The sequence below is a fragment of the Ictidomys tridecemlineatus genome, chromosome 9 (genome assembly GCF_052094955.1).
Source record: "Ictidomys tridecemlineatus isolate mIctTri1 chromosome 9, mIctTri1.hap1, whole genome shotgun sequence".
Lineage (NCBI taxonomy): Eukaryota > Metazoa > Chordata > Mammalia > Rodentia > Sciuridae > Ictidomys > Ictidomys tridecemlineatus.
This window is the reverse complement of record NC_135485.1, coordinates 514,576-536,843: the sequence shown is the minus strand read 5'-3', so window position 1 is coordinate 536,843 and position 22,268 is coordinate 514,576. Positions and strand designations below refer to the sequence as shown.

The window sequence follows — 22,268 nt, the reverse complement described above, 5'->3', positions numbered from 1 at the left end:
CCCTCCCCTCCCCTTCCGCCCCGCCCTGCCGGCGCTGGGCTCTGGCGGCGCGGGGACCCGCTGCCCTCTGGCGGAGACGCGGGGCGCGGCGGTTCCCGGGGATTCGGCGGCCCCGCCCCGCCACGTCTGAGTCGGCAGCCCGCGCAGGGTCCGACCCAGCCGAGGGCTCCTGAGCCCTGGGCGCCGGAGCCAGGAGCTGCGCGCGCTGCCACCTCCCGCGACGTGTCGTTACTGGGCCCGGAACAGGGAACCTGAGTGGCCTGTGCAAACCCTGCCCCTTTAAAAGTGAAACCTACTCCCTGGCCTGGCGCCGGGTCCGCCATCCGACCCCATTGCATTACTGAGTGGCTTGCGTGAGTTTCTGGCTCCCACCTGTCTGCGCAGGTAAGCCCCATAAATCTTAATTCGCTCCTCATGTGACCCTCATTCTACAGGGACGTGCTGGGCCCTGGCTTTGCGCCAGGCAAATGGAGGGCCAAGCCCCTGAGGGGGTGGCCTCTTAGCAGGTGTAGGGGCTGGTGAGAAGAGTGCCAAAGAGCTTGGAGAGAATGAGAAGCATCAGGGATCAGATCATACTACTGTCCTCTGGAAAAAAAAAAAAGTGAAAGCTGCTCCAGACTTGGGTCTTTGGCAGCAAAGGACAGTGGCCCAGGAGAGAAGGGAAATCAAGACTGCCTGCCCCTACCCTGCTCAACCAGCAGAGCCCAGATGGGTGGCAGGTGGAGAGCAAAAGGCCAACCCCCAGGGCCACTCAAGGGAGGGAGGCTCCTGAGGACAGCAGGAGCAGGAAGAAACACCTAGGCTGGGAGAGAAGCCCTTCAGGAGGAGGGAGGGCTGTGGTGCCAGAGGGCACCTGGGGACTCCAGACTCAGAGTAGGGAGAAGGTCTTGCCTCACAGCAGGGAGAATCACCCTGGACCACAGAGTTTGTGCCTCCAAAGGAGGCTCGAACACAAGCTGGGAAGGGTCATACAGTTGCATGTAACTCAGTCCAACCCCAGAAACACACACAGGATCCAGGAATCCAGAAAATATCCAGTACATGCTAAGTGCCCCGTAAAGACAATCAGACGCGGAGATAAGCAGGAAATCAACCCATATTAAGGGGGAGCTCAAGCCAAATTGACCAGAGTTGACAGGCAGAGGTTAGACCAGGTGAGCACATCACATGCATCCTGAGACTGCTTTCTGTTTGTAATGCTGCAGGAGAGACAAGAGGGGACGCAGAGACAGACAAGAGCATGAAGCTTCAAAGTGAATTTCCACAAGTGGAAACGAAGTGCCTCTGATAAATAAGACAGATGGGACTGATGGCAGGCTGTGAAAGCCAGGCTCGCCACACCTGCCTGCGACAGAGCCCGTCCAGTGAGGCAGAACAGTTGGGGAGAGCGGGCATCGCAAGCTGTGGAACTCCCAGCACAGGCAGAACCAGGTCCCCACAGGAGAAGGTAGAGAGGTGGGGAAAGAAGAAATCCTCTGAAAAAAAAAATGGCCAGAATTTTCCCAAAGGTGATGATTGAAAAACAAACCGACAACCAAGAAAGGCTGACCAGACCTGAGTGCAGAAGAAGTCAAGTAACATCAGTATCAGGATGCGGAGAACCAGCCCAGCGGAGAGCGCCAAAGCAGCTCTGAGGAGAGGTGCCTTTCGTGCAGACTGGCAAAAGATGCTCCTGCAAATATCCCAGGCAAGGAGACACCTGCGTCTTCAGCACCCAGAAAAGAAACCTGCCAAGCCACATGCCTGGCCAGCAAAGATGCCTTTTAAAAACAAAGGTGAAGCCAGGACTTTTTCAGACATCTGAAGCTGAATCCATCCCCAGCAGATCTGCAGCAAGGAAGGCTAAAGACGTCCTTCAGGAGAAGAAGGTAATGCCAGATGGCACCTGAATCTGCACGACTTGAGGAGGCCTGGAAACTGAGACTGCACCAGTCCTGGAGAGCATGGCTTGATTGAGTCTCTGTAGAGACAGCTGTTTAACGCAAAAGTAACACAGGCACTGAGGGGCTTAAGCCACATGAAAACCTCCAACATAGACTAAAAGCAGAAAGAGGCTGGGAAGAGATAGAGAAGAAGTGCCTGTGAGGCCAGGAACACCACGACCCTCGACCACGGCACATGGGCATGCTGCAGGAGGCCAGGCGTGGGGGTGCACGCCTGTGGTCAAGCTGCTCGGCAGGCTGAGGCAGGAGGGTAAGTTATCCAGGAATTGAGGCCAGCCACACAGTGAGACCCCATCTCAAAAACAAAAGCTGTTTTATATCCTAAAGCATTAAAATAACAAAGAATTTCAGCTAATGGGGCAAGAAAGGAAACCAAGTAATTAAAACATTAATCCAAAAGAAGGCAGGAAAAGAGGGAAAAAGAACCAATGAATAATCAGGATAAAAGACAGCAAGATGAGGAAACTGTTAGGCGCACATACATTTAGGATAAACGTGAATATTCTAAACATTCAAATTAAAAGGTGGAGGTTGTCAGATTGGGTACAAAAGCAAGACACAGACAGATGCTGCCTAGAAAAAACTCATAAATAAAACTGACAGATCTCTTATAATCAAGAGCAGCCAGAGCAGAGAGCATTTCCAGAGAGGGGCAGGCAATGACCCTGATTTGTGAATGCCAAGGCCAACTGCAGAGAACGCCATGGAATCAAACCTGGACCCAAGAGGCAACATTCCCAGAGTCTGAACACACAGAGGGTGATACAGATGTGCATATCAGAGCCAACAGATGTGGCAACTAGAAGAAACGACACCCATCCTGGAAGACAGAAAGACCAGAGCCAGAACAGCCGCCTATCTATTAAATAATCTGAACTTTTGCTTGAAGAAAGCAGGAAGCCCAGCCAAGTCTACTGAGAGCCCAGAAAACACTCAAGGAGTCAACAGCAGCTCTGCAAAGGAAGAGCATGACCACTGCTCGCTCCTGGGCAGCAGTGCAGACGCCAAACCCAATGACCACAAAATGACATCTGTCATGAACCGGTGCATAAAATGTTTTATTGCAATTAGTCAAATGCAACAATATGAAGAGGAACACTGCATGGTGATCGGCGGTGGGGGGGGGGGTGTCCAGGGCTGTAGCATTGGCTTAATTATGAAAACCCACTAGCACAGCTGGCCACATCGACGGACAGGAAGGTTGGAACAGGGATCTCAGTGTTACAGTAAAGGAATAAAAAGACACAACACTTCCTCAACCTGGAAAAAGGTCTCTACCAGAAAGAAAATTAAAAATCCATCCAACATCACATGGGAGAGTAGATACTGGCCCTTCCCACTGACATCGCAACCATGGTGTCTGTTCCTGGCCAGTGCAGTGAGGGCAAGGGAAAACATGACCCATGTGGAGAGGGGCAGGCAATGACCCTGATTTGTAAATGCCAAGGCCAGCTGTGCAGAGAACGCCATGGGATCTACAGGACGCCAATAGAACTCATGAGCTCTCGCACATCAGGGCGCTAGACCCTCACACGGCACCCCTCAGGAACAGCAGCAAGCAACTCCCAGGCGTAGCTGGGGAGCACGGGAGTCTGCATGTTCAGTGGAGTGACCCAACCCTTCCACCCAGCATTCACCACCCAGAATCCAAGGTGCAGGGCCACTGCCCATGTCATGCCCTAGCCGGAGCCAACCCAAGGTGTCAGCAGGAGAAGGCAGACACGTTGCTCCCACCCACGGCACTCTCGCTGACTGGGGGGGTGGGTCTGCGGAACTCAGACCACAGCGAGGACCGTGTGGCTGCATGGCAGCCAATTCACAGGAGAAGGCTGCTAACTCCTGGGTTCTAATGCTCCTCCTGCCTCAGCCTCCTGAGGAGTGGGGGCCACTGCACCCAGACACTAAAGGTGCATTGATCTCTGGTGACAGAAGTTGTGGAAATGGGGAGGGGTGAAAGGGTGAGGCAGGAGGATGGTATGGCCTAAGACAACTTTGGGGTGATGGGAAAGTCATCTGGATCAAGGGCGGGACTCATGGGTGCCTCTGTGCCCCGAGCCAGTGCGCCAAGCAGCCCCCATCAGAGGCCTAGCGCTTCAGAGCCCTGTCCCAGAGCCCCATTGTGGCTGAGAGTCTGTGTCCCCCAGCTTCTGTGCCGAGCCCTAGCCCCCGTGGGATGAGAAGAGGAAGAGACATGAAGAGGGACTGGGCACCATCCACAGGCCGCGAGGTGGGCCTTGCAGGGCCCAGGATTGCTTCCTTAGCGGGACGTCCAGCCTCCGCAGCTGGGGGTGGTTGATGCCCGTCTCTGCTGCTCTGTGTTGGCAGCCTGGCTGCCCAGGACGGACTCTCTGGTCAGTCTTACCCACAGGGCTGTGTGTGTGACACCAGACCTGCCTCACGACTGGTCAGAGTGTGTTCTAGGCTACTGGACAGGACAGCAGGTTGAATGGACCCTACCAGCTCTGGGCTCAGCCCCGAGCCCCAGAAGACATGTCCCCTGGCCTGAGCTGAATCTCTGCCTGAGGCCAGAGAGGACACTGGCTTGGGGGCTGACGGGTGGTACATCTTTCAGGTCTCCCACCTGGAGACTCCTGGCCTGCCCAGGCCTATTCCCACCAGGGCCATTGGCAAGGGTGCTGCCTGGAGTATTTCTGTTGTCTGGGGAACACACACCCCCACTCAGCAGCCCAGGTGGTCAAGGCCCATCCACAGCCTCTGTGACCCCATAGGCCCTGCTCCTGGGACCTTGGTGTTCAGCTTTAGGATAGGGAATTCTCCAGGCTACATACTAGGTGCCACAAAGGAATTGGCAGCAAGAGGCTCCCAGGCACAGGTCCAGTGCTGCCCACCACTCCTGCTGTTGCCTTCCCCACCTGGGCTGCTGCAGGGGGGTGTGCATTGCCCACCTGGGCCCTGTGGGGTCTCTGGGAATATCCTACAGGTGTCCATAGATGGGACGCCCCAACAGAAGGTGCAGGGAAGCTCCAACCTGGGGCTGGGCTGCCTGGGGTCACCCTGAGAGGGCAGTGCAGGCCTTGTCCTGGTGGATAAGGGCCAAGGAAAAGGACGATATGCAGACCTGGGGCTGCACCCAGGCCTCCGCAGCCCTGGGAGGGTGTTTCCTCTGGGGCAGCCCTGCAGGACTGCCATGCCAGAGTGAGACCCCACCCACAGTCCCAGCCAGTCCTGGTGAGCCATGCAGGGAGGTGGGCACACCCATGCCCAGGCTGCTCCCGGCCAGCTTAGCTCCTCCCTGGCCCTCTCTGCCTAGCTGGGCCTGGAATCATGAGCAACCCAGGACCTATGAAGGGGGCTCTCAGGCCAGGTGGCTCTGGGTGTGAGGCCAGGGCCACCCTGCAGGGGACCAGCCTTAATTATCAGTGGTGCTAGAGGAAGTATAGGTAGAGGGACGGTTGCCCTGGCAACGGGAGGACTCCCCAAGAAAGAAGCAATGGAATGGAGTGCAAAGGGGCAGCTGAAGACTGGGGCTCCAGGGCCACCTGTGCTGCCAGGTGGGCACCCAGCTTAAGGCTGGACCTGCTCACCTTCAGGGAAAGGGGGGCAGCCCCAGGAGAGAGCTTGTCTGTCCCCAGGCAGCCACCTGAGGAGGGTGCCATCCCTCCTCTGCCCCCAGTAAGGCCAGGAGAGAGGGTTACAGAAAGGGAGTAGGTGCCAGGCCTTGGGGCTCTCAGGAGCCTTGTGGCTCTGCAGGTGGAGGGCCACTGCCTTGCCACCTGAGCAGTGCGGGCCTCCGGCCTGGGCTGACCTGAGCACCTGGAACAGCAAGGGGCAGGAGGCCAGAGTCCTGCACTTCAGGGCCGCTGTCATGCCCCAGGACCAGCAGCACCAGAGCCTGACAGAGGGCCGAGTCCTCCTGACTTGAACAGGACACCAGCACTTCCAGAGTGATATGCCTTCAGGGGCCTGTGGCTTGGAGACCACGAGAGACATGAGAGGTCCCTAGAATGACTGATGGCAGCCGGTAATGCTGGGACCCTGATGCCCCCATGGCTCTGAGGCCTCCCACCTGAGCAGATCCCTGTACCTGAGCCGGGTGGAGGGGCGGGTCCCCGAGGAGGACCTGGAAGTAGTCTCTGGCTTAAGCCACGTTGTAGTAGTGACTGCCTGGAAGACAGGGCTCTGAACCACTCCAGTCCCCTCCCAGAGACCATGTGACTCAGGGCTCAGAGTGGGGCAGGGCATCTGCAGCAGCCCTGTGTGGAGGCTGTGGGCTTGCGGACACTCTGGCCGGGCCTGCGCTCGTTCAGGAGGCAGAGTGGGGCCTCCAGTGGGCCCCAACTGGCCAGGCGGTGGTTGAAGACTGGAGGACTGCAGCGCCTAAGGACCTGGCCCTGGCCTGCAGCTGTCAGGCAGATGCTCCTCTGTCCTTACCTAGCAGGAGCCTCTGTGCCACTCTCCTGCCACAGTGCATCCAACCGGGTCAGGGCGATGCTGGCTGGACCCAGGGCAGGAGACTGCATACACCCTCCCTGCCTCAGGAACGTGTGCATCCCACAGGGTGGGAGCTCAGGGGAGTCCAGGATAGCCCACTTAGATGTCTCTGTGCCTCGCTCCACCTCTCAGAGGCAAGGCCTAGGGGGCTTGGTTCTGGTGCCCTGCGTACCTAGTTTCACATCCCACCCCCACCACCTCCTGGACAACAGGTAATGCTGGCAGGAAAAGGCTCCACAGGCCTAGCCTGCGACACTGCTGGACAGGTGGCCCTCAGGCCAACACAGCCAGCAGACTGAGAACTGCCAGCAATCCAGACCCTACCTCCTAGTGCAGGCTACTTCCTCCTGTCCCATGAAGTCCCCCTGGAAAGCAGCTCTGGATTCACCACTGAGCCCTGGTGAAGCCCCAACACCAGTCTCCACTTGGCCCAAAGGGCAGTGCCAGCCGAGGGCACACATGTGCACTGTGATGTGCCACACGTGGGCAGGTGGAGCCTCTCCCACAAGAAGCCTGGGCTTCACATGCCCTCCCACTGCTGCGGGAGGGAAGGCACACGTGCAGAAGTGGCTTATAGCGCTGTGTCCAACAGGCCACCCAGAAGGGGACAGAGGCTGTGTCCTAGCCCACTGGGCCTGGCCCTGGGAAAGAGCACACCCCACCCAAGTTTGGCTCTCCAACAGCAGCATCCAAAAGGCTGACTGTTGGCCAGACCCAGAGAGGAAGGAGGCTGGAGACTGGCAGGCCTGGGAAGACAGTGCGTGGGCTGCCAGGACGGGCCAGGGCCTATGCCTCAGAAATGCCTACATTTGTCCCAGGGCATCCACTCCACTGTGACCCTCACAAATATGGTGTCAGATACTAGGCTTCTGCAGTGGCCGTGGTAACAGGGACAGCATGGACACCCCTGGCTCTTGGCATGGCTTGAAGCCTGAGCCCCAAAAGCAAGGCCAAAGGCGACATGTCCAGATGGCTGGAGGGTGGGGACCCAGTGACCCAGGCCTGGCTGGGGAAGGAGCCCTGCTGAGCCCTCCATCACCCTGGACGGGAGCTCTGCACTTAGCTGCAGGACAACCCCAGAAGACATGCTGGCTCCTGTGCCTCTATCCTCCACCGAAGACAGCTCTCTTAGCCAAAGGCAGCCATAGTGGGCACTGGAGAGGGGCTGGGGCCACGTCCCTCGGTGGAGCTCGCTGCTCCTGGATGGTGGCCTTTCTTTGCAGCCTTCTGTCTGGACCTGCTGGTGCTCCTCTGCTCGGCAGCTGCCCCACCTGCATCTCTGCAGAGTGAGTGTCCTCACTCGTTTCTTCCTGGGCCCAGAGGACCTGGGGAGGTGGAGACAGCAGTCTTTTCTGCTGCTGACCACAGTCTGGCATGGGCAGGGATGCCCTGTCCCACCCTCCACCATGGTGCCCTGCAGATGCTCCTCCTTGGAGTAGCCTCAGTGCCCCATTCTGCAGAATGAGGAGGAAGGCGGGGAGCAGGAGTGGAGGCTGCCTCCCCAGGGGGCACCAGGGACCCCTGGTGGGCAGGACAGGCATCTCCACCTGGCAGCCCTCACCAGCAGCTCCACCTGGAGGGCTGGGGTCCTTGTTGGGAGGAGGCAGGCAAAGGCCAGGCTCCACCTGCTCTCCACCAGCCCTGTTCTCTTTCCCTGGTGCCAGTCCCCACTTGACCCAGTGTCCGTCCAGAAGCTGACCCAACACTGTGATGTAGAAAGGCTCTTTAAACTGTGAGGTGGGAGACAAAAGAGCTGGCGCCCTATGACTAGCCAGCAGTTCACCAGGCTCATGGGTCCCTCATGAGGCAGGGACCTCCAGGTATGGTACGGGGTCAGAGAAGGGGCCCGGCCGGGCCCAGTAGTCCAGTGCTCGCACACGGTAGGAGCCAGAAACAGCAGCTGTGTCTGGAGACACAAAGGTACATGTGTTATTGAGCGTGTGTCCACCTGAACCCACCCCGAGTCCCCGAAACCCCCTGCCCCACGGCACCCAGTGGTGTGCTGAGACCTAGGGCAGTGAGTGTTAGGTGTACCTGGGCTGAACACAAAGAGGTTAAAAGTGGATGGCCTCCTGCTGACCGGGGTGTACACCTCACCATCCAGGGAGAACTGGATCTCATAAGTCCACAGGCACCTGGGGAGGTTGGAGTCAGGGTGGCCCCTGAGGTCTGAGTGGGCAGGGTAGGGTGTGTCCACAGCCCTCCAGCCCCTTACTGGCATCTCCCCAGTCCAGCACCCTGGGCATTCTTCCTACAGGGACAGGCCACAGGAGCTGAGGGGAGAGGACAATGGCCCAGCTATGGCTTTCAGTGTCCCCTGCAGGGGCCCAGCCAGCTCTCCAAGACAGGTGAGCCGTCCAGGGTGGCTGTGTGCAGGGGAGCGCATGTGCGATGGGGGCCGTAGAAGGGCAGAGGACATGCCATTGGGTCTGCCTTGTGGAGGGCATTGGGAGCTCTGCAGGGGGAAGACCAGGTGGGCCTCTGCAGGGCAACACTGAGGAGGGGCAGTGGCCCCAGTCACGCACTTGGAGCCCACGCGCTCATCCGACCAGACCAGAGCCAGCTGCCCTCGGGTCAAGGGCAGGACACGGAGGCGGGTGACCTGCGGGGAGAGAGGGGCTATGGCAGGGTGTGGAGGGAGTGGGCAGCTGCTGGCGGGGCAGGGGTGTCACTTGCCTGGCCAGGAGGCTTCTCGGGGCGCGCACACACGTGCACCAGAAGGAGCGAAGGCAGCGCAAGCTCAGGATGCAGCGTCAGGCTGCCGCCGACCGGGAAGGGGCGCGGCTCTGCAACCACAGGGTCCTGAGGACAACAGAGGGGCCCAGGTGAGAGAAGCCCCCCCTGACCACAGGTCTCAGCGACACCCAGGGTCCACAGACCTCAGCTAAGCGCATACGGCGGAACTGCTCCGCGGAGGGGAAGACCGGCCGGCCCATGTGCTGCCACTCGCTGTGGGGGCTGCAGAGACGGTTGTCCAGGTGGTACGTGACGTAGAGGAGCCCTGCGGGCGGGATGCTGGGGCTCATCTCTCCTGCCCCGCCCCCTCCAGCCTGCCCTCCCTGGGCACCGCTCACCTGGGTGGGGAGGAACCCCATACAAGTGCAAGGTCACACGGATGCTGCGGTTGGGGTGGGTGCGGGTGTCATCACTTGCATAGACCAGCATGGTGGCACGCCAGGCGTCAGTGAGGCCCTTAGGGTGGTGGGCACTGGCCAGGACGCCCACTGTGTGGTTGCTGTCCAGCACCACCCTGTGTCGGGACACCTCTGCCCAGAGCTGCTCTCCATCTACAGGGCCCAGGGTGGGGGTGTGGGGCTGTCACCATGTGCGGTAGCTGCCCCTCGGCCTGCCTTCCCACCATGTGCTCCTCCTCTTGCTGTCCTCACACCTCTCTGCCATAGAACCAGAGGAGATGGGGGCAGTAACTTAGGAGGACTAAGCCCCAAGACATAGGCACAGCAGGAAGTGTGCTTCCCATGCCTCAGGGCCTTTGTACAGGACACTCCTGGCCCTGGAAGATACCCTAACTAGGTAAAGCCTGGGTCAGGGGCTCAGGGCCTTCTCTGGCCTTTCCCATCTCAGAGGGAACATGCCAGGGGGCAGGTCTGTTTCTAGTCTGACCGAACACACACAGGAGCAACAAGGAGAGCTCACCCAGCAGGGCCAGCAGCCCCATGGCTGTGAGAACTGGCTTGCGCAGCAGCTGCACGTGGGGCGGGTGGGTGTTGTTCACCTGGAAGCGGGCAGTCAGCGTGCGCTGGGAGAAGGGGTGCGGGTGGTAGCTCAGGAAGGCGTTGTCATTGCTCAGGAGAGCATAGTGGACTGGGGAGCTGGCATTGGCGACCAGCAGGTTCTGGTGCTGGGCGATGACCTGCGGGGGCCCAGGACAGCAGGGTCATGGAGGGCTCACCCCACCCTGGAAGGTCAGCTGGCTGGCCTGGTGGACTCAGCAGCTAGAGGGTGGGCCCACCTTCACCACCATGGCTGCGTAGGTCACATCGGCCCTCCACGGCTGTGGCTGTGACCAGCCCACCAGCGGGTCTGCCTCGTCGTTGTAGATGGGGATGTCCTTGAACGTGGGGAAGAGCTGCTGGATCTGCTGCACAGTGGCCACCTCTTGCTCCAGGATGCCGATGGAGCTGCCTTTGCCCTGCGGCAGCACCGGTCTCAGCACCGCAGCCGGCGAGCCTGGCTGAGGGGGGCTGGGCACAGCACACACCTTCTTGTGCAGGGAGATGTAGTCCAGACGCACGCCCACCTCGCCAGTGAAGAAGTTGGTGCCGTTGGCACAGTGCCCCAGGAGGCTCCAGCAGAGCGGGGACCGCGGGGGCGGGTGGAAGGAGTCGCCAGGGCCACCCAGCCGCAGGGCAGGGCTGGCAGCCCTCAGACCCTCAGAGCAGGCATCATAGTAGTTCAGGAAGCCTGGAGCCCGTGGGTCCAGGGGTCAGGAGGGTCTGTGGGCACAGGGCCCCCCTCAAGCCCGCCCCACATGGTGGGACCGCAGCAAGCCACACACCTTGAGTGGTCATGGACACGTTGTCAAAATCCTTGTGGTCTGGCTCATTCCATGTCTCGAAGTTCCACTTAGAAACCTGCGCTAGTCCGTACCTACCTGCAGAGTGTCCACCTCCATCCAGAGAGCGTGAGTGCCACCCGCCTCCCAGGGGTCCCCAGGACCGGAGATCTGGAGTGACTGAAGGTGAGCCCCCACCCCAGGAAGCCCAGAAGCCGTGATAGGACGGGGCCTGGGTGAAGGGGAAGGAGAGCCTCGGGGCCCCAGGGCATGCCCTCCCACACACCTATGTATCTCCTGGCCAGGAGAGAGACCAGGTCCCTCCACTTCACCACCTGCAGCTTGTCCTCAAAGTCATTGAAGCGTCCTGAAGGGCTTCCCATCAGCTCAAAGCCTGAGACACAGCAGGCAGCTGCCCCACTGCCTGCATAGTTCCAGCAGCCCACCCAGTCCCAAGGCAGCCCCGGCCACCACTGCCAGGGAGGACCCAGGGTGTCTGCAGGGGGCTTGTCCCTGCTCACCGGGCAGCAGCTGGTTCTCTTGGAGGAGGTCCAGATACCCGTCCAGGTGGGTGAAGTTGTAGCTCAGGCCCTGCCCGGCCGACCCCTTGCTGAAGGAGAGGAGGTGCTGGGGACAGCCAGGCACCTGGCAGCCCTGGGCTGGCACCACTGCCACTCCCAGGCAGGGAGGGAACCATAAGGTGCCAGGCTGAACGTGGCTCCAGGGTGCCCATGCCCGTCCCTCTGGAACACCAACACTGTGGAAGCCTGTCACCCACAGCTTGGTATCAACCAGGGTCCTCATGTGTCCAAGCCTTTCAGAAATGGGAGCCTGGGGTGGAGGCGCAGGAAGCCGGGCAGGAGCCACAAAACAGGACTGGGGGGGGCGTTCTGAGGATGGCTGGCCTGGAGCAGAGGACTGGTACAGTGCCAGGCAGAACCTGGTTCTCGGCACCTCCTGGAGGCAAGGGCCCCACATTTGGCACCCTCACCATCCTCCCAAGAAGCAACTGAATGGGCAGGTCAGGAAGGTGGAGGGTCTCCCCACACCCTCAGTCCAGACGGATTCCCACAGGGCTCAGGTTCAAGAGGGACGGGTATCATCAGACAACCATGTGGATCTTCAATAGGCTGTCAGATGTTTGTTGGAGGGGATGTGACAGGAGTGGGAGCGAAGGGGGCAAAGGGTCAAGAGAGAGGACCTCTCAGAGTAACATCAAAGGCCTGCCAGGTGACAAGACACGCCAGTGATGTACACACATGCAAAGGCCCTGAGGTAGGCGTGAGCTCATGGTAGGGGCTCAGGCAGAATGAACAAGGTGTGTTTGTGGAGGTCTTGTGCCCATGTGAGGATGGGACATTGACGGACTGAAGTAGGAGCCCTTGCAGAGTTCTGAGCAGAGCATCACAGGGACATTTTGGAAGGGTCCCTGTGGCAGTGAATTGGAGTCAGAGCAGGAGCCAGAGACTGGCTAGAGGGCTTCAGGGGTTCCCAGCAAGAGGAGGGGTGCCCAGCTGGGCAGTGGCTTGGAAGCCCATGGGAAGGGGCTAGAGCAGATGGGCTTCCAGGGAGTGGGTGGGGTGAGGTTTCTAACAGCAGCTTGGAGGAGCAGGATGAGCCTGCAGGAAACTGGTCTGGGTTTGGTGGTGGAAAACTGGCAGCCTGAGGGGGGCCTAGGTAAGGGTGCTGGTGCTCAGGGGTCTGGGGCCAGCTGAGGGCCTGCTCAGTAAAGAGTTAGGAGAGCCAGCCAAGGTCTGCCACTGTCCAACCCAGGCACTAGTCCTCCCCCTGGGAGTCCACTGCAGCCTCTAGCCAAGGTCCAAGGGTTAGGGTTAGGGTCCAGGTCCCAGGACATGTGCCCCCAGAGGGCCTGCAAGACAGCTCTGATTTGTTTGGGATGGGATGGCAGGCAGGTGAGGTCACCATGGTAGACAGTGCAGTCTGGCTTGACCACTGACAGATGAGTCACAGCTTAGTGATGACCCCTGCCCAGCAGGTGGGGACAGCACCCCTTCTTCAGGTTCCCAGCGTATCCTTCCCCCCTCCCGCACACCCTGGAGCAGAGCCTGGGCCCAGTCCTTGGTCCATAGGCCCAGCTTCTGGGGCTCCCTCTGCTGGATCTGCTGCGCCCACTCCACCTCAGCGCTCTCACACAAGGGTCACAGTCAGTAGCAAATAAATGAAACGTTACAAGCACTTGGATAAAGATTAGTGGCGGTCGCTGACAGCGACCGGTTCCAAAGTCCTGGAGGTAATGAGGAGACACAGTCACAGGCTCCCATTTTCTCTGCAGATCTCCGCGGCCATAACCCCACCTAGGCCCATTCCAGGGACGGGCCGGAGGGTCTAATGGCCCTAGCAGCCAGGGATGCAGGATGCCAAGATGGCCCCAGAGGCTGCCCCAGACCCAACCCCAGGAACCTGTCCTGTGGCCCCACTTTCGGTGGGTCAGTCTCCCTCTGCCTCAGCCCACACTGTGACAGGATTCCAGAGGCCTAGACTCGGGAAGGGACTAGGCCGGCGAATGGTGAGGTCCACCCCAAAACTCCGCTGCAGAGACAGCTGGGGCCAGGAAGCGAGAGGCCCCTCTACAGGGCCAGGCCCCGCGGGACCGCGCCGAGCCTCACAAGGGCCCATTCACCGCGCTGGTGCCCGTTGGGCCCCAGGCCCCCGCCCCTGGCCGAGCGCGTGCGCCGATAGAACGCAGCCGCTGCGGCGGGGTGAGTGCACGCGGCTGGGGTGACGGCGGGCGGTCCGGGTGGGCTAGGCGGGTGCGCGAGGTGACACGGCCGAGGAGGCGTGCACGGGGGCGCGCATGCACTGGGGCGTCCGCACGGTGGAGGGGTGAGCGGGCCGGGCCGCGCGTTTTGTGGGGTGGGCGGCCTGCAGGGGGTGCATGCAGCGGGGTCGATGAGCGGGCGGGTCCGCGCGTGAGGCGAGGGTCAGGGCAGTGAGCTCGTCCGCCCGCGCCTCCGCTGAGGGTGGGATGGCAGCGTGGGAGAGACGCTCAGGGTGGGCAGCGGCCGCGCGCCCTGAGGGTGGGGAATGGGGCGGAGCCGGGCCGCGCTCCCGGCGTGGGAAAGAGGACGCCCAAGCTCGGAGGCGGGGAGAACCTGCATCTCTGCCCCGCTGGGGTCTTCGGAACCCCGCTGCACGCTTAAAGGATAAAACAAAGGAAATCACGGGGCCGCACTGGACGAGATAGGCATGCAGCGGGGTCCCGGCGGACTGAAGGCGCCGGACACAAGTCGCTGCCCTGAGTGGGCCCAGCAGAGAGCGAGGGAGCCTGTGGCTCATGGGCGCGCTGCGGGTGGGGAGTGGTCCTGACCTCAACACAGAGAAACCGGGGCTGGGGGGCTGGGGGCTGGGAGCCGTAAGTCCCAAGGGTCCTACTATTCTCTCGCCTGGAGGTGTGACCACAGTTGCATCTCCCCTGCGGAGACACCCATACCAGGCAGGGCAGGCGGGAGCCAGGAAACCTGTCAGCCAGACCACAGAGGGGGGAGGGGCTGCCCCTACACTGTTCTGTACTGCCCAGGTGACACCCCCCACCTTGCCCTGTGGACCCAGGATCCATCCTGCCAACTCCAGGGAGACCCCAGGAAAGTGACTCAGCCCTGGTGGTCTCCTGGGTAGTTCTTCACTGCCCCTCCAGGGGTAACTGGGCAGATGAGAGTTTTATGACGCCCAGTAGCTGCCTTCTGGACAGCAGAAGGGTCCCTTATCTGCCTCAGAAGGCATGCTGCGATTCGCCCCCACCACACCCACTGGGCAAAAGTGGTTGGAAGCCACACTCCCAACCACTGGGCAAACAGTGGGCCCCTCAGGACTGGGGTCCAGGAGGAGGAAGGCCGAGCCCCTGCAGAGGCCCAGCAGAGCCAGGGGAGATGGTGAGGTCCTGGGCAGGGTCCTCCAGCAGAAGCAATCAGATCTGGAGAGGGCATGGGTGGGGGCTATGGTAACAAAGGTGGGGTATCCAGCTTAACCTCATCTCCCACTCAGGCTTCCTTCCACCCACCTAATTCCAAACCCACTTAGTCCCCAGACAGGGCTGCTGGTCTTCCCTGGCCAGGCCCATGGCATCAGGAAGCAGAGCTTGGCTTGCAGGACGAGGTTCCAGGGTGGGCCCTGGTTGGGAGCTGCCTCCCCCTGGGGCTCTGCTCCCCACCTCAACATCTTACTGTCTCCTCCTGGGGGAGGAGCCCAGGATCCCAGCTGGTGTTACAAGACATGTGTTGATCCTAATTCCCTGGGGAAGAGAGAGAGAGGGCTGGTGGCTTCACTGTGCCCAGAGCCACGCAGGCACAGCAGGCCAGGCCAACTGCACCTCCCAGTCCCACTGGAGGAGCCGACCACAATCTGTGTGGCCTCCCTGCAGGATGGAAGAGCACCTAGCCCCCACAGCCCCAGAGCCAAGCCTCCTGACGCATAGCGACGTCCCCATAAGCCCACTCCTATCCAGATGGGGCCTGGGGTTCTGAAAAGTCACTGTAGAGACAGCCACCCACCTTAGTTCCTTCACTTTGGGCCACTCCTGAGTACTTGGTTTAATCCCTTCTAAGGGGCCACTTATCTTCAGACCAGCCCTACAAAGCAGGTGCTGTTGGTCCCACCCTGCTTCAGAGGAGAGGGTGAGCTGCATGGGGACCAGGAGCCCACCCACAGTCACACATAGGACCCCCCTCTGGCAAGAGCCAGAAGGCACACCTTTCACAGGAGGCACACCTTTCATAGGAGTACATGTGTGCACACACCAGCAGCCTGGGTCTGGTTTCCTCACAGGGACCCAGGACAGAGGTTGGGGACATGGTCACACTGTGCCCAGTTGGCTGTTGTGCCTCCCCTCTTCCAGCTTTGACCAGGCCAGGCTCCCGACAGAATGGATAACATCTAGCAACTGGACAGGGGCCTTGCCTCCCCACCCGCCAGGGATGCTGTGCTCGCCTCTGGCCAGGTCTGAGACACTGGGCACCCTGCTCCAGCCACTCATCCCACCCCTCCCAGCAGGGTGGCTGCCCCCAAGAAGGTGGTGGTCACTGGAGGCCCCTACAACTATAATTATGTGTGAGGCTCCGATTACAGTCTGACTCTCGGGATTGGCTCACTGGATCAGCACTCAGGTAGCACTGGCCGGGGGAAACCCATGACTCAGCTCTCTGGGGTAAATAATTGAACTGCAGGTCCGACACACACAGTGCTTCTCACAGGTCAGCCTCAGACCTGCTGTCCCAGAGGGCTTGGAGGGCCAGCCGGCCAGCAGGCCTCAGCCCCTCCATATTCTGAGGGCCACCAAGCCTGTGGGCACCACCAGGTAAGAATCGTCCCTGCACCCGACCACCTGCCACGGCAGAGGCACTGGACAGCCAGGAAGGAGTAGGGAGGCTTGGCTCCCGCAGTTTCCTTGAGAGACTGGGGCGCAAGACAGGAGCATTTGCAGTCCCGTTCTGTATGCCTGGGCCCTAGGCACCTGCGTGAGCACCGAGATGCCAGAGACCCCTGGGGCAGGGGCTTGGGAGGAAGGGCTCACTGCTCTCACTGTTGCTGGGGACCGTGTGGCCTGCCAGGCTAGGACCACCTCCCCACTCTCCCCAGAGGCTGCCCAGGGCCAGCCATAGCAGTGGCTCCTCACAGGTGCCTTGGTGCCCTGGGCTCTGAGGGCCAGAGAGTATTTGCTTAAGATTGCCATGAAGGGGATTTTGAAAACAGGTACTTTGGAGCCTGAGGAGGACAGGCCCAAGGTCGCAATTGTGGTCAGTGTGGCCTCTAAGCTCCACCCCTGACACCCTGCACTTTCGATCACCCAGACAGGTCAGAAGGTGCAGGGATGGCCAGGCCAGCTGTTTGCAGAGTGGCATGCTGGCTGGGCAGGGAGACAGATGCCAGCTGCCTCAACTTGGTCCCAGCTGGCCTGGTGGGGTCTCTAAACACTTTCTCTGACCCTGGGGGGCTGTTGGAGAGACAGGTGGGAGAGGCACAGATCTGGGTCCCTGGCATCCATGAGGCCCTCTGCCCCACTATTCTGTGTTGTCCACTGTAGAGTGGTGATGGTCTGGATGTGAGTATGGGGTGGACAGCAGGGCTCTTCACCAAACCATGGACCAAAGGAAGTAGCGAGGGCAGCTGAGCCACATCTGCCGCTGACACCCTTGGGCCTGAGGCCTGTGTGTGCAGGTGGAGGCCCTTTCCCTCTCCCTTGGGGAGGACCTTGAGGATGCTTTGGGGTGGATTTCGGGCAGGAACTGCAGAGCCCACAGGCCAGGCAAGCCTGGACAGAACGTCTCTGGGCAATTTCCGAGATCATCCGGCTCACAGGAGGCACGTGGCTTGTTGCCCACATCTCTCCAGAAACAGGGTATGGGAGCTGAGGCCCAGCATCCCTCCATCCAGGGCCTGCTGTTGGCAGGCAACCCCTGCCCTCTGCCCGGTGGACCCGCAGCACCAGCTGGGCGCTGGCTCCTGGATCCATGAGGGGACTAAGGCCCTGACCACTTCGACTCTCCCTTGCAGGTTGGTCTGTGGTGCCAGGTGCTGCAGGATGGAGGCAGCCCCTGAGTCCCCACAGCAGGGCAGGGGGCTGGTGCTAGTCCGCCGGCAGCCCCCTGCGCAGAAGGGTCCACTGGAGAGGCTGAAGGCCAGGCTGTGGCGGAGCTGCACCTGCAGTGTGCCACGAGCCTGGGCGCTGGTGCAGAGCCTGGTGCCCGCCACATGTTGGCTGCGTGAGTACCGTCCACGGGAGGATCTGGCGGGCGACGTCATGTCGGGCTTGGTCATCGGCATCATCCTGGTGCCACAGGCCATTGCCTACTCCCTGCTGGCCGGGCTGCAGCCCATCTACAGCCTGTACACATCCTTCTTTGCCAACCTCATCTACTTCCTCATGGGCACCTCGCGCCACGTCAACGTGGGCATCTTCAGCCTCCTGTGCCTCATGGTGGGGCAGGTTGTGGACCGCGAGCTCCAGCTGGCTGGCTTCGACCCCTCCCAGGACGGCCTGGGGCCTCAGGGCAACAGCAGCATCCTCAACAGCTCCACCACCTCCCTGGTGCTGGGGCCACCAGGCTGCGGGCGGGACTGCCACGCCATCCGTGTCGCCACCGCCCTCACGCTGGTGGCTGGCATCTACCAGGTGAGGAGCTGCATGGGAGGCAGGGCTGGCTGGTTCAGCTGCTCCTGCTCAGGGGCTTGCTGCCCACCACCATGGAAGGCCATGGGGAAGTACAGGTCAGGACCAGAGAGGTTCCCTCACCTTGAGGCCAGGGCCTCCTAGAGGGCAAGGCAAGGGCAGAGGTGGGCACACAGGGTGACCCATGCCTAGGACCCCAGGGGCTGTGGATGCAGACAGGAGAGGCCTGAGCAGCTGGCCTGGCCAGCGGCAGCGTGAGTGGGGCTGCTGGGCCAAGCCTGGCTGTAGCTGAGACAGCTGGACTGCAGCCCCATGGCCTCCTGGGTCTCCTGTCCCAGGTGAGCTTGGGTGGGGATGCTTCCCATGGCCTCCCCACCCCCATTTGCCCTTTCCCAGGCTGTCTGCCTGGTCCCTCCTGTGGTCCCTTCCCTGCCTGGGAGGGGGCGGGCTGTGCCTGGGCAGGACACAGAAGGAAGGGGCTGCCTTCTGACACCAGAGCCGTGATCCCTGAACAAGTCTAGTTCCAGTAGCAGCAGGTGAGACATGACACCCACAGTCACCTGTTGACACGCAACACCACGTGTGTCAGGTCTGCTGGCATGCGCCTGTCCAGATCACAGGGGCCAAAGGAGGGTCCCACTCTGGAAGCCAGCAGGTCACAGGCTGCGCCAGCCGCAGACAAGCAGTGAGGTCTCTGCCTGGGCCTTCCATGCTGACTGCACTCTGTCCACAGGTCCTCATGGGCGTCCTTAGGCTGGGCTTCGTGTCCACCTACCTCTCTCAGCCCTTGCTCGACGGCTTTGCCATGGGGGCCTCCGTGACGATCCTGACCTCGCAGCTCAGGCACATGCTGGGCGTGCGGGTGCCCCGGCACCAGGGCCCAGGCATGGTGATCAGCACGTGGCTGAGCCTGCTGCGCAGCCTGGCGCAGGCCAACCTGTGTGACGTGGCCACCAGCGCCGTGTGCCTGGCAGTGCTTCTAGCGGCTAAAGAACTTTCAGACCGCTGCCGGCACCGCCTGAAGGTGCCGCTGCCCACGGAGCTGCTGGTCATCGTGGTGGCCACACTGGTCTCCCACTTTGGGCAGCTCCACAGGCGCTTTGGCTCCAGCGTGGCAGGCGACATCCCCACTGGCTTTGTGGCCCCACAGGCACCAGACCCCAGGTTGATGCAGCGTGTGGCGCTGGACGCAGTGTCCCTGGCTCTGGTGGGCTCGGCCTTTTCCATCTCGCTGGCGGAGATGTTTGCCCGCAGCCATGGCTACTCCGTCCGCGCCAACCAGGAGCTCCTGGCCGTGGGCTGCTGCAACGTGCTGCCCGCCTTCTTCCACTGCTTTGCCACCAGCGCAGCGCTCTCCAAGAGCCTGGTGAAGACAGCCACCGGCTGCCGGACACAGCTCTCCAGTGTGGTCAGTGCTGCTGTGGTGCTGCTGGTGCTGCTGGTGCTGGCCCCACTGTTCTGGGACCTGCAGCGGAGCGTGCTGGCCTGCATCATCGTCGTCAGCCTGCGGGGAGCTCTGCGCAAGGTGAGGGGCCTCCCACGGCTGTGGCGGCTAAGCCCAGCAGATGCGCTGGTGTGGGTGGCCACTGCGGCCACCTGCGTACTAGTCACCACTGAGGCCGGGCTGCTCGCTGGGGTGCTCCTCTCGCTGCTCAGCCTGGCAGGCCGCACACAGCGCCCTCGGGCGGCCCTGCTGGCCCGCATTGGGGACTCGGCCTTTTACGAGGATGCCACGGAGTTTGAGGGCCTTGTGCCTCAGCCTGGGGTGCAGGTGTTCCGCTTTGCAGGGCCACTCTACTATGCCAACAAGGACTTCTTCCTGCGGTCACTCTACAGCCTTACTGGGCTGGATGCGGGGCGCTCAGCTGCCACAAGGAGGGAACGAGGCTCAGAGATGGGGGCTGGAGAGGGAGAGCCAGTTGATGGCAAGGACCTGGGTTCAATGACCAGCAGGGCCAGGCTGGTGCCCATGGTGACTGGCTTCCACACGGTGGTCATTGACTGTGCCCCACTGCTGTTCCTGGATGTGGCTGGCATGGCCACATTGAAGGACCTGCGCCGTGATTATTGGGCCCTAGGGGTCACCCTGCTTCTGGCCTGTTGCAACCCCTCAGTGAGGGATTCTCTGAAGAGAGGGGGCTTCCTCAGTGAGGACCAGGGCCCCGAGGATGAGCAGCTGTTCCCCAGTGTGCACAGCGCTGTGGAGGCCGCCCGTGCCCGCCGTGGGGAGCTCGTGGTTCCTGACTCTGCCCTCTAGCAGGGCCAGGGTCTTCTGGCATCCACTCCCCCCATCAGCCATCACTGAGTTCCTTCTCCAGGAGCCTGCCAAGGGCTAGAGTCACCCAAGGATGCAATCTTGGGCCACCTCTGCCACGGAGAAGCCAGGGAACCTCAACTGAAAAGGGAAAGGGCAGCACTCGAACATAGATGAGAACCCCACACGCTCGGCCTAAAACCTGTGCTGCCACCCTGGTGCCAGCAACACACACGGACCCTCAGCCCAAACTCAGAGAAACCATGCCCGGTCTGACACTCTATGTCAGATTCCCACAAATGGTGTGGCCTTCAGGGCGTCAAAAGGACACCCCAGCCCTGGGCCTACCCAGCCCCTGCCTCACAGGGAGGAGCTGGACAAGGGACCATGGGCACCAGGGCCTATTTCTGGAAGGCCACCATACCCAAGTGCTCCTCACACCTGGTGCTCACCTCTGGCCAAGACTTGCATGGCTGGTCCAGTGTCAGGGACAAGGTGGGAGAGCGACCTTGGTCCAGTCCTCAGGTGCATTGTCCCTGCACAGCTCTGCCAATGGCCATGCAGCCTGGAGCACCTGTCCTCACACCAGTACCAGGTGCAGCAAATGCAGCCAAATACTAACCTCCAAAGTGACTTCCAGGTCGAACCCAGCTAGGCCCCTTCCAGGGATCCAGGGCCTCTGGGCACACAGTGGGCTTCCAGCATTACCAGCCAGGATGTCCCCCTCCTGCCTTCCCCAGTGGAGGCTCTGACAGGAAGGCCTCTGCAGGGCTGTGTGTCTTCAGAGCAGCCCCCAGCTCTGTTCCCCATGATGCCATTCCCCGCTGCCCTGCACTGTCCTCCACAGCTGGCCCACAAGACCAGGCCTACCTCTTTAGTGTATCTGTAAGGTGGGCTCTGGCCAGCAGCCCAGTATGCCTGCCCCAGCATCACCCACCTGGCTGTGATGAGGTCCAGCAGCCAATGTGTCCGGACTTGCTTGATGCCACCATGAGGGACAGCACCCACGTAGGCAAGGTTGAGCTGCTGGTCCCAGCTGAGGTCATAGTGGGCAGCCTGCTCATGTGGCAGTGGGGGACTGGGGATAGGACAAGGTACTCTGTGTTCACCCTGGGGGCTACAGTGGAGCAGCGTCCACACATCTGGCCCTGCCTGCCCAGGCCGCCCAGTAGACATGGTGCCGGTCCGCCCAGCGAGTGATAAAATGACCCCTCCACCAGGAATGCCATGTGGTCTTGTCCTGGTGGGCTGGGAGCTCCCACAGGACACTCGCCCTACCAGACAGGGAAGGGTCTCAGCTCTCCAAGGAAGATGCTGGTATCACCCAGGGGTGGGAGTCAGCCCCCAAACCGCTGAGCTGCCCTTTTGAGCCCACAGCCTAAGTACCCACCAGGACTCTTCAGACTCCTGGGGCCACAGGGAAAGCTCAGGGCTGACCACAGATATCCAGCACAGAGAGTACCCATTCAGTAAAGCCCCAGACACCCCAAACTTGGAGTGGAGGGGAGAGGAGAGAAGACTCCCACCTGAACCACGAGGAAGTAGTTTGGTGGGTCCTGACTCCCTAGGGCCCACAGTGTGAAGGGCCGTGAGCCCGAGAGTTTCCCCAGATGCGACAGGAGGCCTCAGCAGCTAGGTGGGCGCCTGCTCTGGGGGCCTCCCGGGCCTCAGCGGCCCGCGCGGGGTGGCTCACCAGAAGCCGGTGCTCCTCCAGAAGTGCCGCAGGGGCCGCAGCGTGCGCGCCGCGTCCACGCGCACCAGGTGCGGGGCCTCGGCCAGGGCGGTGGCCAGGAGGGTGGCCAGGACCGCGAGCCGCGCGGCGCGGGGGCTCATGGCCGCAGGCGCCGGCCGCTCCCCACCAGCAGGACCAGAGGGTCAGACCAGCGGTTCCGCCGGCGGGGGACACCCACGTGACCGCCGGGGCGGAGGCCGAGGGCGGGGCCTCGCGGCTTGGAGGGGCGGCGGCTGGAGGCCCTCTTCCTG

General features: G+C 61.4%; 2 protein-coding genes and 1 long non-coding RNA gene across 8 annotated transcripts; 2 read left to right on the top strand and 1 right to left on the bottom strand.

Moving 5' to 3' along the window:
* LOC144366559 (uncharacterized) lies at window positions 1-9,076 on the top strand. Its single transcript, XR_013425614.1, has 3 exons — window positions 1-384; window positions 1,206-7,681; window positions 8,653-9,076. It is a non-coding gene; the product is annotated as an uncharacterized LOC144366559 (long non-coding RNA).
* Idua (alpha-L-iduronidase) lies at window positions 8,107-22,264 on the bottom strand. 5 transcript variants are annotated; one of them, XM_005319053.5, is made up of 14 exons: window positions 21,979-22,264; window positions 21,223-21,363; window positions 11,430-11,518; window positions 11,195-11,302; window positions 10,912-11,007; window positions 10,615-10,817; window positions 10,366-10,545; window positions 10,050-10,266; window positions 9,470-9,682; window positions 9,275-9,396; window positions 9,072-9,197; window positions 8,921-8,997; window positions 8,430-8,530; window positions 8,107-8,301 (listed from the first exon to the last, which is right to left on the bottom strand). In XM_005319053.5, exons 1-14 carry the CDS (start codon window positions 22,116-22,118, stop codon window positions 8,195-8,197), a joined length of 1,920 nt encoding a protein of 639 aa, XP_005319110.1. In that variant the 5' UTR covers window positions 22,119-22,264; the 3' UTR covers window positions 8,107-8,194. The 5 variants fall into 5 exon arrangements, 4 of the variants coding, with proteins under 4 accessions (XP_005319110.1, XP_077876926.1, XP_021577865.1 ...); XM_078020800.1 differs by lacking the exon at window positions 21,979-22,264 and adding an exon at window positions 21,812-21,940; XM_021722190.3 differs by lacking the exons at window positions 21,223-21,363; window positions 21,979-22,264 and having other exon boundaries at window positions 11,430-12,923.
* Window positions 16,102-20,952, top strand: Slc26a1 (solute carrier family 26 member 1). Of its 2 annotated transcripts, XM_078020798.1 has the most exons (3): window positions 16,102-16,219; window positions 17,416-18,034; window positions 18,765-20,952. In XM_078020798.1, exons 2-3 carry the CDS (start codon window positions 17,444-17,446, stop codon window positions 20,286-20,288), a joined length of 2,115 nt encoding a protein of 704 aa, XP_077876924.1. In that variant the 5' UTR covers window positions 16,102-16,219; window positions 17,416-17,443; the 3' UTR covers window positions 20,289-20,952. The 2 variants fall into 2 exon arrangements, with proteins under 2 accessions (XP_077876924.1, XP_005319108.1); XM_005319051.5 differs by lacking the exon at window positions 16,102-16,219 and having other exon boundaries at window positions 17,105-18,034.
* Window positions 22,265-22,268: the final 4 nt, after the last annotated feature.